Here is an 11580-nt window from a genome sequence, read left to right as displayed (position 1 = left end):
AACTCGAATAAAATATATATTTTTTAAAAAAGAGAAAGACTCCGCAATTTGATCCCTAAACAAAATTAATTGTGTTGTAAGACTTAAAAATGTGACCCAAATCAAATTAGAGCCACCTTGTGATAGAAAATCTCATCATGTAGGATGAGTGAGTCCTTGCTTTCTGTGAGGGCTGAGGGAAAGTCTTTGCTGTGGTGTACAGCCTCTTTGACCATAGTCACATCAGGGTCAATATCCTGACAAGCCTTTAAATCGGCATTAACTGGAATCTGTCATACTGGTGCCAATGATTGTGCTATGGGTGGATCCCACACCATCCCCTCGAGAGCAGCTTTCCTGGTGAGTCAGTCTTCCTGGTTATTACCATCACCCTTTTTCACTAACCACTGCTGATGTACCTTCACCTTACAAATAGCAATTTGTCTTGGACTCTTAACAGCAACATCCCAAATCAATTAGAGTTTGGACTGGAGGGGGAATGGTTTGTGGATGAGCTATATTTTTTTTGCCAGTGATGTATGTTTTCAGTGAGGGTGATACAACTAACCTAACTTTCAGAATAGTTGGTGATTCCATCAGTAATGGTTTCAAGGGCTGTGATGATGGTGTCCTCAGATTTCTGGGCTAATCATTGTGTTGGGTATTTATTAAGAATTCTACAAAATCAACGAGAGAGCACCACACTGATGCAGACCATGTTCATCTCACCCAGACCCATTCACAAATTCCCAGTGCAGTCTAACAGTGATGTGGCTTTACCAGGTTTATTGGACTTAGCCTCATTCCTCTGACAGGTATGTGGGGCTCTTTCAAACTGTGACATCTCAGCCAAGTTATAATTGTGAAGTTGCAGGATATTAATGCTTTGATTTTGTAACCCCATAATTCATCTACTGTATCACACTGGGGATACGCCCCTAACTCCCTTTATTAACACTATCACTGTGGTTTGTGGGATCTGTAGAATGATTGAATTAAACTCTTATCAGGTACCCTGTGTGCATAACTAACTGGTGAGCACTTAATATCTGCTTAATAAATTGGGCAACTAATTTTTCAACAGGGGTGAATGTGTCTGTGAACTATCCATTAAGCTCTTTAATTATTACAGCAGATATACCGGTGTGGGCTAGGAGGGCCAAAGGGCCTGTTCCTGTGCTGTATTGTTCTTTGTTATACGTTGTTCTGACTCTGCCAGCCGGGACAGATCTTCCAAACAGCCAGCACAGGCATAATGGGCCAAATGACATCTATGTCATAGAATCATATAGTACAGAAGAGGCCCTTTGGCCCATCAATCCTGCACTGACAAAACTTTACTAAATCTACGCTATTCCCACTACTTGGCCCATGGCCCTGAATGTTATTGTATTTCAAGTGCTCATCCAAGTACTTTATATAAATATTGTGAGGTTTCCTGCCTCAACTACCCTCCCAGACAAGGCATTCCAGTTTCCCACCACCCTCTGGGTGAAAATTATTTCCCTCAAATCCTCCTGCCTTTTACCTTAAAATGGTGCCCCCTTATAATTGACCCTTCAACTAAGGGGGAAACAACTGCTTTCTGTCCACCCCGTCAAAGAACAAAGAAATGTACAGCACAGGAACAGGCCCTTCGGCCCTCCAAGCCCGTGCCGACCATGCTGCCCGACTAAACTACAATCTTCTACACTTCCTGGGTCCGTATCCTTCTATTCCCATCCTATTCATATATTTGTCAAGATGCCCCTTAAATGTCCCTATCGTCCCTGCTTCCACTACCTCCTCCGGTAGCGAGTTCCAGGCACCCACTACCCTCTGCGTAAAAAACTTGCCTCGTACATCTACTCTAAACCTTGCCCCTCTCACCTTAAACCTATGCCCCCTAGTAATTGACCCCTCTACCCTGGGGAAAAGCCTCTGACTATCCACTCTGTCTATGCCCTTCATAATTTTGTATACCTCTATCAGGTCGCCCCTCAACCTCCTTCGTTCCAGTGAGAACAAACCGAGTTTATTCAATCGCTCCTCATAGCTTATGCCCTCCATACCAGGCAACATTCTGGTAAATCTCTTCTGCACTCTCTCTAAAGCCTCCACATCCTTCTGGTAGTGTGACAACCAGAATTGAACACTATACTCCAAGTGTGGCCTAACTAAGGTTCTATACAGCTGCAACATGACTTGCCAATTCTTATACTCAATGCCCCGGCCAATGAAGGCAAGCATGCCGTATGCCTTCTTGACTACCTTCTCCACCTGTGTTGCCCCTTTCAATGACCTGTGGACCTGTACTCCTAGATCTCTTTGACTTTCAATACTCTTGAGGGTTCTACCATTCACTGTATATTCCCTACCTGCATTAGACCTTCCAAAATGCATTACCTCACATTTGTCCGGATTAAACTCCATCTGCCATCTCTCCGCCCAAGTCTCCAGACAATCTAAATCCTGCTGTATCCTCAGACAGTCCTCATCGCTATCCGCAATTCCACCAACCTTTGTGTCGTCTGCAAACTTACTAATCAGACCAGTTACATTTTCCTCCAAATCATTTATATATGTCGGTGCCTCTCATAATCTTATGCACCCCAATCAGGTGTTAAGATTCACTGTCATTCAATAAAACAGTCAATATTCAGTATCAGAGATAGATAGAGGGAGGGACCAGTGACTGTGATTGAACCCAGCCAGAGTCAGAACCATCAGGGAGGGAGAGGAAATAGTATAAAAGCTTTTAAACGTCAGTGCGGTGCCACAGGAGAACGTAGCAGATCACCAAATCACAGCAATTTGTGATATTATTTAAAATTAATTTATCCGAAATGAAGTTATTTTGCATTAAATGTTTGAGGTTTCAATGGTGCGGCTATTACTCAACATTCCCCGCGGGGGTGAAGGTGCTCTGGTCACTCCACAGGAGCCCAGTGCGCAGGCGCAGTGTATCTGGCGCATGCGCAGCATCACTTTGCTGGGAGCCCTGCGAGAGCGGGAGTGGCTGTGTCCGCGGGTGAGGTTCGGTGCTTCGGAGGGAGGAATGGAGCCGGGGTGGGGGAAGGGGGAGGGAGCGGAGGCTTCATAAACACCCGGTGCAGTTTCCAAGGTCGGAATAAGACGGTGGCGGTCCCGTGTTTGCAGCTGCGGCGCTTTTATCCGGGTCAGGCCCAGTTCCACCGCCGCCATCTTCTTCAGCGGGAGCGCATGCGCGGCCACCGCATGGGTTTTCGGGTCCCGGTGACCAGGAGAGAAAACGGTTGACTGATGGAAACGCTGGGTTAACGGGCGCCATTTTTGGACGGGCCAAGTACTGCAGAGCGCATGCGTCCTTCGGATCAGGAGCATTAGAATTAGCTCCATTATCATCCGGTCTCCAACCTCCCCAACCATTGACTCCCTTGTGGGCAAAAATGGTGCCGAACACAACACTGAATATACTCAATGGCCCATCCTCCACTGTTCACTGAGGGAGGGAATTCTACTGGCCCGCTGAGAGAAGCTATTTATCCTAGTCTATAGAATTTTTACAGTGCAGAAGGAGGCCATTCGGCCCATCGAGTCTGCACCGGCTCGTGGAAAGAGCACCCCACCCAAGGTCAACACCTCCACCCTATCCCCATAACCCAGTAACCCCACCCAACACTAAGGGCAATTTTTGGACACAATGGGCAATTTAGCGTGTCCAATCCACCTAACCCGCACATCTTTGGACTGTGGGAGGAAACCGGAGCACCCGGAGGAAACCCACGCGCACACACACGGGGAGGATGTGCAGACTCCGCACAGACAGTGACCCAAGCCGGGATTCGAACCTGGGACCCTGGAGCTGTGAAGGAATTGTGCTATCCACAATGCTACCGTGCTGCCCCTATCTTAGACCCTGATGTTTCAACTGTCCCTGCAGTTCTGGATTCTCTGTTGAGGGGAAATATTCTTTCAGCACTTACCTTGTCAAACTCCCTCAGAATCTTTGGAGAGAGAATGGAGAAAATGTTTCGAGTCTTTGTCATAGTCATCCACACTAGAAATGTCAGCTCCATTCTCTCTCCACAGATGTAAGCAGACCTGCTGAGATTGTCCAACATTTTTTGTTTCCGATTCCAGCATCCACGGGAATTTGCTTTTAACCCTCAGAATAATATCTGTTTCATTAAGATCCCCTCTCGTTTATCTAAAATCCAATGAATGTATGTGCACCCTGCCCATATTTCCTCATAAAACAAACCCCAAGGGTGGTACAGTGGTGCAATGGTTAGCACTTCTGCCACACGGCGCCAAGGCTCTCTCTCCTCCCCCCCCCCCAACCCAAAGATGTGCAGGATAGGGGATAGGTGGACCGGCCACGATAAATTGCACCTTAATTGAAAAAAGAAATAAAACAAACCCCTTCATGCCAGGAATCAACTCAGTAAATGTTGCCTAAACTGCTTCCAGTGTAAACAAATCCCATTTTATGTAATATTACACCAATAAACAGGAGGAGAGAATGTTATGAATTTATATCCCAGACTTGCTGATGGATTTTATAAACTCATTTTACATGGGGTTAGAAGGGGAAAATTTAAACACCGCAAACCCAAATCACAAAATAAATGCTTATCTCTTAATATCTAACCACAACTATAATCTCCTTTTCCAGGGAGTTAGAAGATTTGAAGACTGCTATTTTTCTCTGATTCCAGTGCTTCTGATATCTTTCCAGATGCGGGCTCCAGCAGGTTTAAATTTGAAAACAGTGAAATTGTTCCAGAGGTGAGTAATATTGAACATTCATCTATAATTTAGAGTTTTTAATGTTGTGCTTTGTTATCTGTGCTCTGGTTCCATGGCTCTGGGGCGGGTTTGGCTCCTTTACTGTGGATCTGAATCCACGTTCACCGATTGCTCTGTTTCACCTCTGCCCTCCCTGAACACCTGTCTGTCATTGTCTAACTTCTTCTGCCTCTAATATTAGATTTACTTTAACCAAGTTTGGTATTTTATCATTATTTCTTCCAATGTGTCTGAATGAAATTTTCACTGCTGTCCATCCCTCGGTTATGTGCTGCTGATTTACCATCTTTCTCTACTCATGGTCAGGAATTGTTTTTCCTGCTCATCAGCTGATATTAACCATCAAATTCTACACCACAATTATTCCCTGTAATTGAAGATTTGAGATTACTATCAGGCCAGCCATGATCTTATTTATTGGTGGGGCAGGCCTGAGGGGCTGAATGGTTTCTCCTTCTATTTCTTAGGCTCATATTATCTTTCTGTTGAGATCAGGAAACGCTGAATGCTGATCTGTTGATAAACGTGAATTAGCTCCTTCAGGAGAATAAGGGGGTGTATATTAGAAACAGCAGAGTGAGAATGGAGCGTGTGTGTGTGTGTGAGAGAGAGAAAGGATCAGGGGTGAAAATTTACAGCTTTTGAGGAACGAGAGAGGAAAGCATGTTCCACAGCAACTAGAATTGTCTGTTCTGAATTTCTGAGCTGTACTGACAGTGATGAGATTTGTAAACTCCTTTAACAGGCAACTAAGAGGGGAGGATTTGCAATAAGAAATCTCAGACCAAACTTCACATCATGATCCTACAAAGTCACTCGATTCGTTAGGACGGGGGAAACCATCAGCCAGTTAACCATCAGTGTGACTGGAAAAGCACCGAGCCATGGACACCCGCACCATGGGGAAACCGTGGAAATGTGGAGACTGTGGGAAGGGATTCAGATCTCCGTCTGAGCTGGAGACTCATCGACGCAGTCACACCGGGGAGAGGCCGTTCACCTGCTCTCAGTGTGGGAAGGGATTTACTAATTCATCTGACCTGCTGACACACCAGCGGGTTCACAGTGGGGAGAGGCCATTCACCTGTTCCGAGTGTGGGAAAGGATTTACTAATTCATCCAACTTGTTGAGGCACCGTCGAGTTCATAGTGGGGAGAGGCCGTTCACCTGCTCCGTGTGTGGGAAAGGATTCAGAGATTCATCCATCCTGCTGGCACACCAACGGGTTCACTCTGGGGAGAGTCCATTCACCTGCTCCGTGTGTGGGAAGGAATTCACTCAGTCATCAAACTTGCTGAGACACCATCGAGTTCACTCTGGAGAGAGACCGTTCACCTGCTCCGTGTGTGGGAAAGGATTCAGAGATTCATCTGACCTGTTGGCACACCAGCGAGTTCACACCGGGGAGAGACCATTTATCTGCTTCACGTGTGGGAAAGGATTCGGAGATTCATCCACCCTGCAGACACACCAGCGAGTTCACACTGGGGAAAAGCCGTTCACCTGCTCCATCTGTGGGAAGGGATTTACTCAGTTATCCAACCTGTTGAGGCACCAGCAAGTTCGCAGTAGGGAGAGGCCATTCACCTGTTCCACGTGTAAGAAGGGATTCAGTGATTTATCTACCTTGCTGACACACCAGCGAGTTCACACTGGGGAGAAACCATTTACCTGCTCCGTGTGTGGGAAGGGATTCAGTCGGTCATCCAACCTGCTCACACACCAGCGAGTTCACACTGGGGAAAAGCCATTCACCTGTTCTGACTGTGGGAAGGAATTCATTCAGTCATCCCACCTGCTGAGACATCAGCGTGTTCACAAGTAATTACAGGTGTTGGATTCTGCTGTTATTGCTGCTTTCAATCACATCCAGGACTGAACCACGTTCACTCTGACAGTGGGTGAAGTGGGATCGGAGGGTTTCTCTCTGCACTGACCGATCTTCCAACTTACATTCCAGTGGGCCGATTCTCTTTCAGCGAGGGCACATTTCCACTGAAATTATCTGCAAAGGCAGATAAAGTACATTAATTTTATCATGATCAGTAAATAGTTCTTTTCCTACCACTGCAGGTGTCTTGTCTTGTTTTTCATCTGTCCTCATTCCGAGTGTTGGCTGACTCTGGACAATCTTTCTCCACTGCTCTCACTGCCTGTCCCATCGAGAGGCCAGTCCACATTCTGATATTATCCACCCAGGCCATCTTGGGCCTTCCCTGTACACGGTTTCCAGGTGGTTTGCCTGACATTACCCCTTTTTCCTAAAACTCCCTTCCTATTTGTAACACACGTCCAAAATACGTGAGCTTCCTCAATATCACTGCGTCAAACAGGTTCCTCTGAACACCAGCTTTCTCCAGCACCCACTCATTCGTCCACTTTGCCGCCCGTGACACACGGAATATCCGTCTGAGTCCTTTTATTTTAAACACTTTTATTGCAGCCTCATCGCTCTTCCTGATTTGCAGCTTTCACAGCCGCACATTGTCACCGGCCTCACAAGGGCTTTCAGAAGATGAATGTTCATTGTAACCCAGATGCTGCGACTGCTCCACACTCTTTAAGTGAGATCACAACACCATGACCCTAATGTCTGGCCTGAATTAAAACATTTTATTTAAATTTAGAGAACTCAATTCTTTTTATTCCCCAATTAAGGGACAATTTACCTACCCTTTGGGTTGTGGGGGTGAGTCCCACAAAGACACGGGGAAAATATGCAAACTCCACATGGGCAGTGACCCGGTGTCGGGATCGAACCCGGGTCCACAGTGCCGTGAGGCAGCAGTGCTAACCACTGCGCCACCGTGCCGCCCTTTGCCTGAATTTATTTGATAGATGCTGCATCTGCCACTACAGGCAGATCTCAGATAAATACATTTGTCTCTGTTCCATTGAGTCTCCAGCACAGGGCCAGGCCAGTCGGCTCATTTGGTCTGCGTCAGTACTTATGCTCCACCTGAGCCTCCACCCAGCCCTCTTCATCTCCCCCATCAGCAACTCCTTCTCTAGCTTCCTATTCAATGTGTTCATCTCAACCACTCGCTGTCTAGCGAGTTCCACATTCTCACCCCTCACTGGGTAAAGAGGTTTCTCATGAAATTCCTATTGGATTATTGAACATCTTCACCATCTTAAGAACGGATTATTGAACATCTTCATCATCTTAAAGACCATCAGGTCACCCTTCAGTCTTCTCTTTTTAGAGAAAAGCAGCCCCGGTCTTTCCCGAAGGTTAAATGCTCTCAGTTCTGGTCTTATTCTCACCTGGTAAAGCAGTCAGTCCCATTGCCCTGCTCTATCCCTTTGTCCTTTCAGGTTTATTTCCCTCAAGTGTCCATCCATTTTCCTTGTTAAATTGTTCATCGTCTCTGCTCCCACCAGCCTCATAGGCAGCGGGTTCCAGCTCATTACCACTCACTGCATTAAACACTTCTCCCTCACATCCCCCTGCATCTGTCAAGAACACATACATCTTGGCACCCTCATCCTTGTACTATCAGCTAATGGGAATAGCTTTTCATTTCCAACCTTATTTAAAACTACTATAATCTTGTAGATCTTAATCAAATCTCTCCTCGATCTCCTTTGCTCCAAGGCGAACAACCCCAGTTTCTCCAACCTAACCATGTGGATAAAATTCCTCCTCCCTGGAACCATTCTGGTAAATCTCCCCTCCATCTTCTCAAGGAGGCCCTCCTTGGGGCTGGTTTAGCACACTGGGCTAAATCGCTGGCTTTTAAAGCAGACCAAGGCAGGCCAGCAGCATGGTTCAATTCCCGTACCAGCCTCCCCGAACAGGCGCCGGAATGTGGCGACTAGGGGCTTTTCACAGTAACTTCATTGAAGCCTACTTGTGACAATAAGCAATTTTCATTCACAGGGGCTGTTTAGCACAGGGCTAAATTGCTGGCTTTGAAAGCAGACCAAGGCAAGCCAGCAGCACGGTTCAATTCCCGTACCAGCCTCCCCGAACAGGCGCTGGAATGTGGCGACGAGGGGCTTTTCACAGTAACTTCATTTGAAGCCCACTTGTGACGATAAGCGATTTTCATTTCATTTCATTATTCCTAAAGTGTAGTGACCATAACAGGACTCAGTCTTCTGTTTTGGCCTCACCAGAGCTTTATAAACCTATCAGAATAGCCTCCCTGCCTTTGTTCCCAAGATCCCAAATGCTCCAAACAGGAATGTCAAACCTTTCTGTTTGAACACATAAAGCATTTAAGAACATAAGAACTTGGAGCAGGAGTTGGTAATTCAGCCCTTTGAGCCCGCTCCGCCATTCAATACCATCATGGCTGATGTCCTCTCGTCCTCAACTCCACTTCCCCACCCGTTCTCCATAACTCTTCAACACATTACTAATTCAAAATCTGTCTATCTCCTCCTAACAGCTGGCTTGCAATGCAGAACAAGGCCAGCAGCACGGGTTCAATTCCCGTACCGGCCTTCCCGAACAGGCGCCGGAATGTGACAACTAGGGGCTTTTCACAGTAACTTCATTGAAGCCTACTTGTGACAATAAGCGATTATTATTAAACTTACTCACTGTCCCGGCATCCACCGCACTCTGGGGCAGTGAATTCCACAGATTCACGACTCTTTGAGAAGTAATTTCTCTTCATCTCTGTTTTAAATCTGCTACCCCGTATCCTAAAATTCTGCATTCTCGTTCTAGATTGCCCCACAAGATTAAATATCTGCTCCACGTCAGTACCTTTTATCACATTATGTACCTCAATTCGATCTCCTCTCACCCTTCTGGAGAGTATCTGCTTAAACTGCTCAATATCTCTTCATAATACAAACCCCTCCTGTCTGGAATTTGACCAACATTCTTAAAATAGCTGAAGAGGATTTCGCCCACTGAGAGAACGAGGTTGGTGGCACAAATTGAAGCCATTTTGAATTTGCTTTCTCAAAAGGGAAATTTAAAATATTTGATTCTGGGAAATGAAGATAAACCTATAACTGAGCAAGAAGAAGACAGTTTAAATATGGAGGTGACTGGAATATTCTCCATTGTTTAAATCCAAACTAAACTGCAAACGTGGAAGAAAATCCAAGTTCAAAAGGTGAACGTCAAACTGAACTTCAGCATTTATGTCTGAACAGCAGTGAGGACTCTCTTCTTGCAGAAGGAACTTTGGACAATAATTGTTGCAATAACAAAACTTCCAGAAAACCCAGCAGCAGTAATATTTCCTTCTTCAGTGGACTGTGATTCCTGGACATGGAATTCAACTGTTATCAAGATGGACTTGTGAATGTGAGGTGGGCAATGGAGGGATTGATTGTTCTGTGTATTTCAGGTTTCAAGATAGTTAAACACAGGAAGACTTAGGAACAGGATTTGGCTATTTGACCCTTCGAGTCTGCTCCACCAATCAATAAGATCACAGCTGTTGTTAAAATAGACAACATGCTGTAAGTTGTAATATTCTTAATAGGATGATAAAAGAAATATAAATTAGTTTAAGAATTGTTTGTTTTTAATGTTGGTTAATGGAGAACCTGGGTGGAGAATCTGACAAAAACTCACAAGACATGGCCCATGGTGACTTAAGAAGTCAAAGGTCGAATTGTAACGACTGTAAAAGGGCAGCTGGGCTTTTTTAACTGGAGATCTAGAGACATTGGTTTGATTATTATTGCCCTGGCTTTCTTCCATTCTTCAGCCAGACCTCATGGTTAAATGTTTGGTTTGAAACTAAAAGTTAATTTATTTAAACATCTTTTGAACATTCCAACTGGCCTCTGTTATCATAGGGACAAGTGATTCAGGGTGCAGTCTTGGTTGGAATTCTGTTGTTTCTCACAGAAAGCAGCAGTCTGCAGTTAGCTTGGAAGCAGCCAGCTAAAGGACACGAGCTGTGAACCAGCTGTAGGAGCAGGAGCTGTGAACCAGCTGTGGGAGCAGGAGCTGTGAACCAGCTGTGGGTCCCAGGAGCTGTGAACCAGCTGTGGGTCCCAGGAGCTGTGAACCAGCTGTGGGACGAGGAGCTGTGAACCAGCTTTGGGACTAGAAGCCTAGAGGGCCATTAGGAACCAGGAGTGTTCCTAATGTTTAAATCCTTCAGCAAGAAGACAATGAAGCCCACACTTGAACTGAGGAGTCCACAGTGTTGAAGTGTTAAAGGAACGTTTTGAGGGCTGTTTAGTGAAAAGATAATGGAGGGACCCACATAAAACCTTGGAGCTTGGAGAATAGCTGGAATGCTGAGGAGAATTAAAGTGAATTCTGGAGAGCTTTGGGATGGTCCCAGGAATAAAAGTGAATGAACCTTCAAAGTATCTCTACATATAAAAGAACTCTTGGGGTGAGATTAAAAAGTAGAACTGAATTCAAAGCATTTCTTTATTATTGATAGTGTTTGTACTGCTGTTTTTTTTTTTCATTTTATTTTATACACATAGTAAAGATTGCTTTTGTTTAAAAATGTGGAATCTTGTGATGTAATTTTTTCAGTTAATCACTGGATGTTCAAACTTCTCTTCAATTGTTAACAGTTGTGACCAGAATTGTAACAACACACGCCCAAAACAATATTTCAAAACAAATTGAAGAAGAAATAACACGGTTTTCCCACTTTTGTACAAAACATTACATTATAAGACACCAATTTGTGAAACAATCGCTAATTAATAACTAAAAATTAAACTAATTGCAATCCCTTCTAAAGCAAGAGGGCTATCGCAGAGCACAGAGGGTCATTGGGGATTTATCCCACAGACCAATTGACAGGGATTATACCCTCAAACCATCTGAAGTGAATTCTCTACATTAATCATCCCTGCCAGTGCAGTTGTCGACTTGCAGTTTGGCT

General features: G+C 45.1%; 1 protein-coding gene across 9 annotated transcripts in view; it reads left to right on the top strand.

Moving 5' to 3' along the window:
- The first annotated feature begins 652 nt into the window (after nucleotides 1-652).
- Nucleotides 653-11580, top strand: part of LOC140419750 (uncharacterized) — a 29252-nt gene continuing 18324 nt past the window's right edge. For 3 of the 9 annotated variants that reach the window (XM_072503708.1, XM_072503714.1, XM_072503705.1), the window contains exons 1-2: nucleotides 2945-2989; nucleotides 4616-4728. Coding sequence is in view for 3 of the 9 variants with exons in the window: in XM_072503717.1 (XP_072359818.1) it covers nucleotides 5634-6575 (942 nt within the window). In the remaining 6 variants the exon portion in view is untranslated. Of the gene's footprint in view, nucleotides 795-2934; nucleotides 2990-4615; nucleotides 4729-5494; nucleotides 11172-11580 lie in introns of those variants that run through there. The other 6 variants (XM_072503717.1, XM_072503716.1, XM_072503715.1 and 3 more) reach the window with 6 other exon arrangements.

The sequence above is a fragment of the Scyliorhinus torazame genome, chromosome 5, assembly GCF_047496885.1.
Source record: "Scyliorhinus torazame isolate Kashiwa2021f chromosome 5, sScyTor2.1, whole genome shotgun sequence".
In the NCBI taxonomy this organism is placed as follows: Eukaryota; Metazoa; Chordata; class Chondrichthyes; order Carcharhiniformes; family Scyliorhinidae; genus Scyliorhinus; species Scyliorhinus torazame.
Note: the sequence above shows the minus strand (reverse complement) of the source record. Positions and strands in the feature narration are given on the sequence as shown.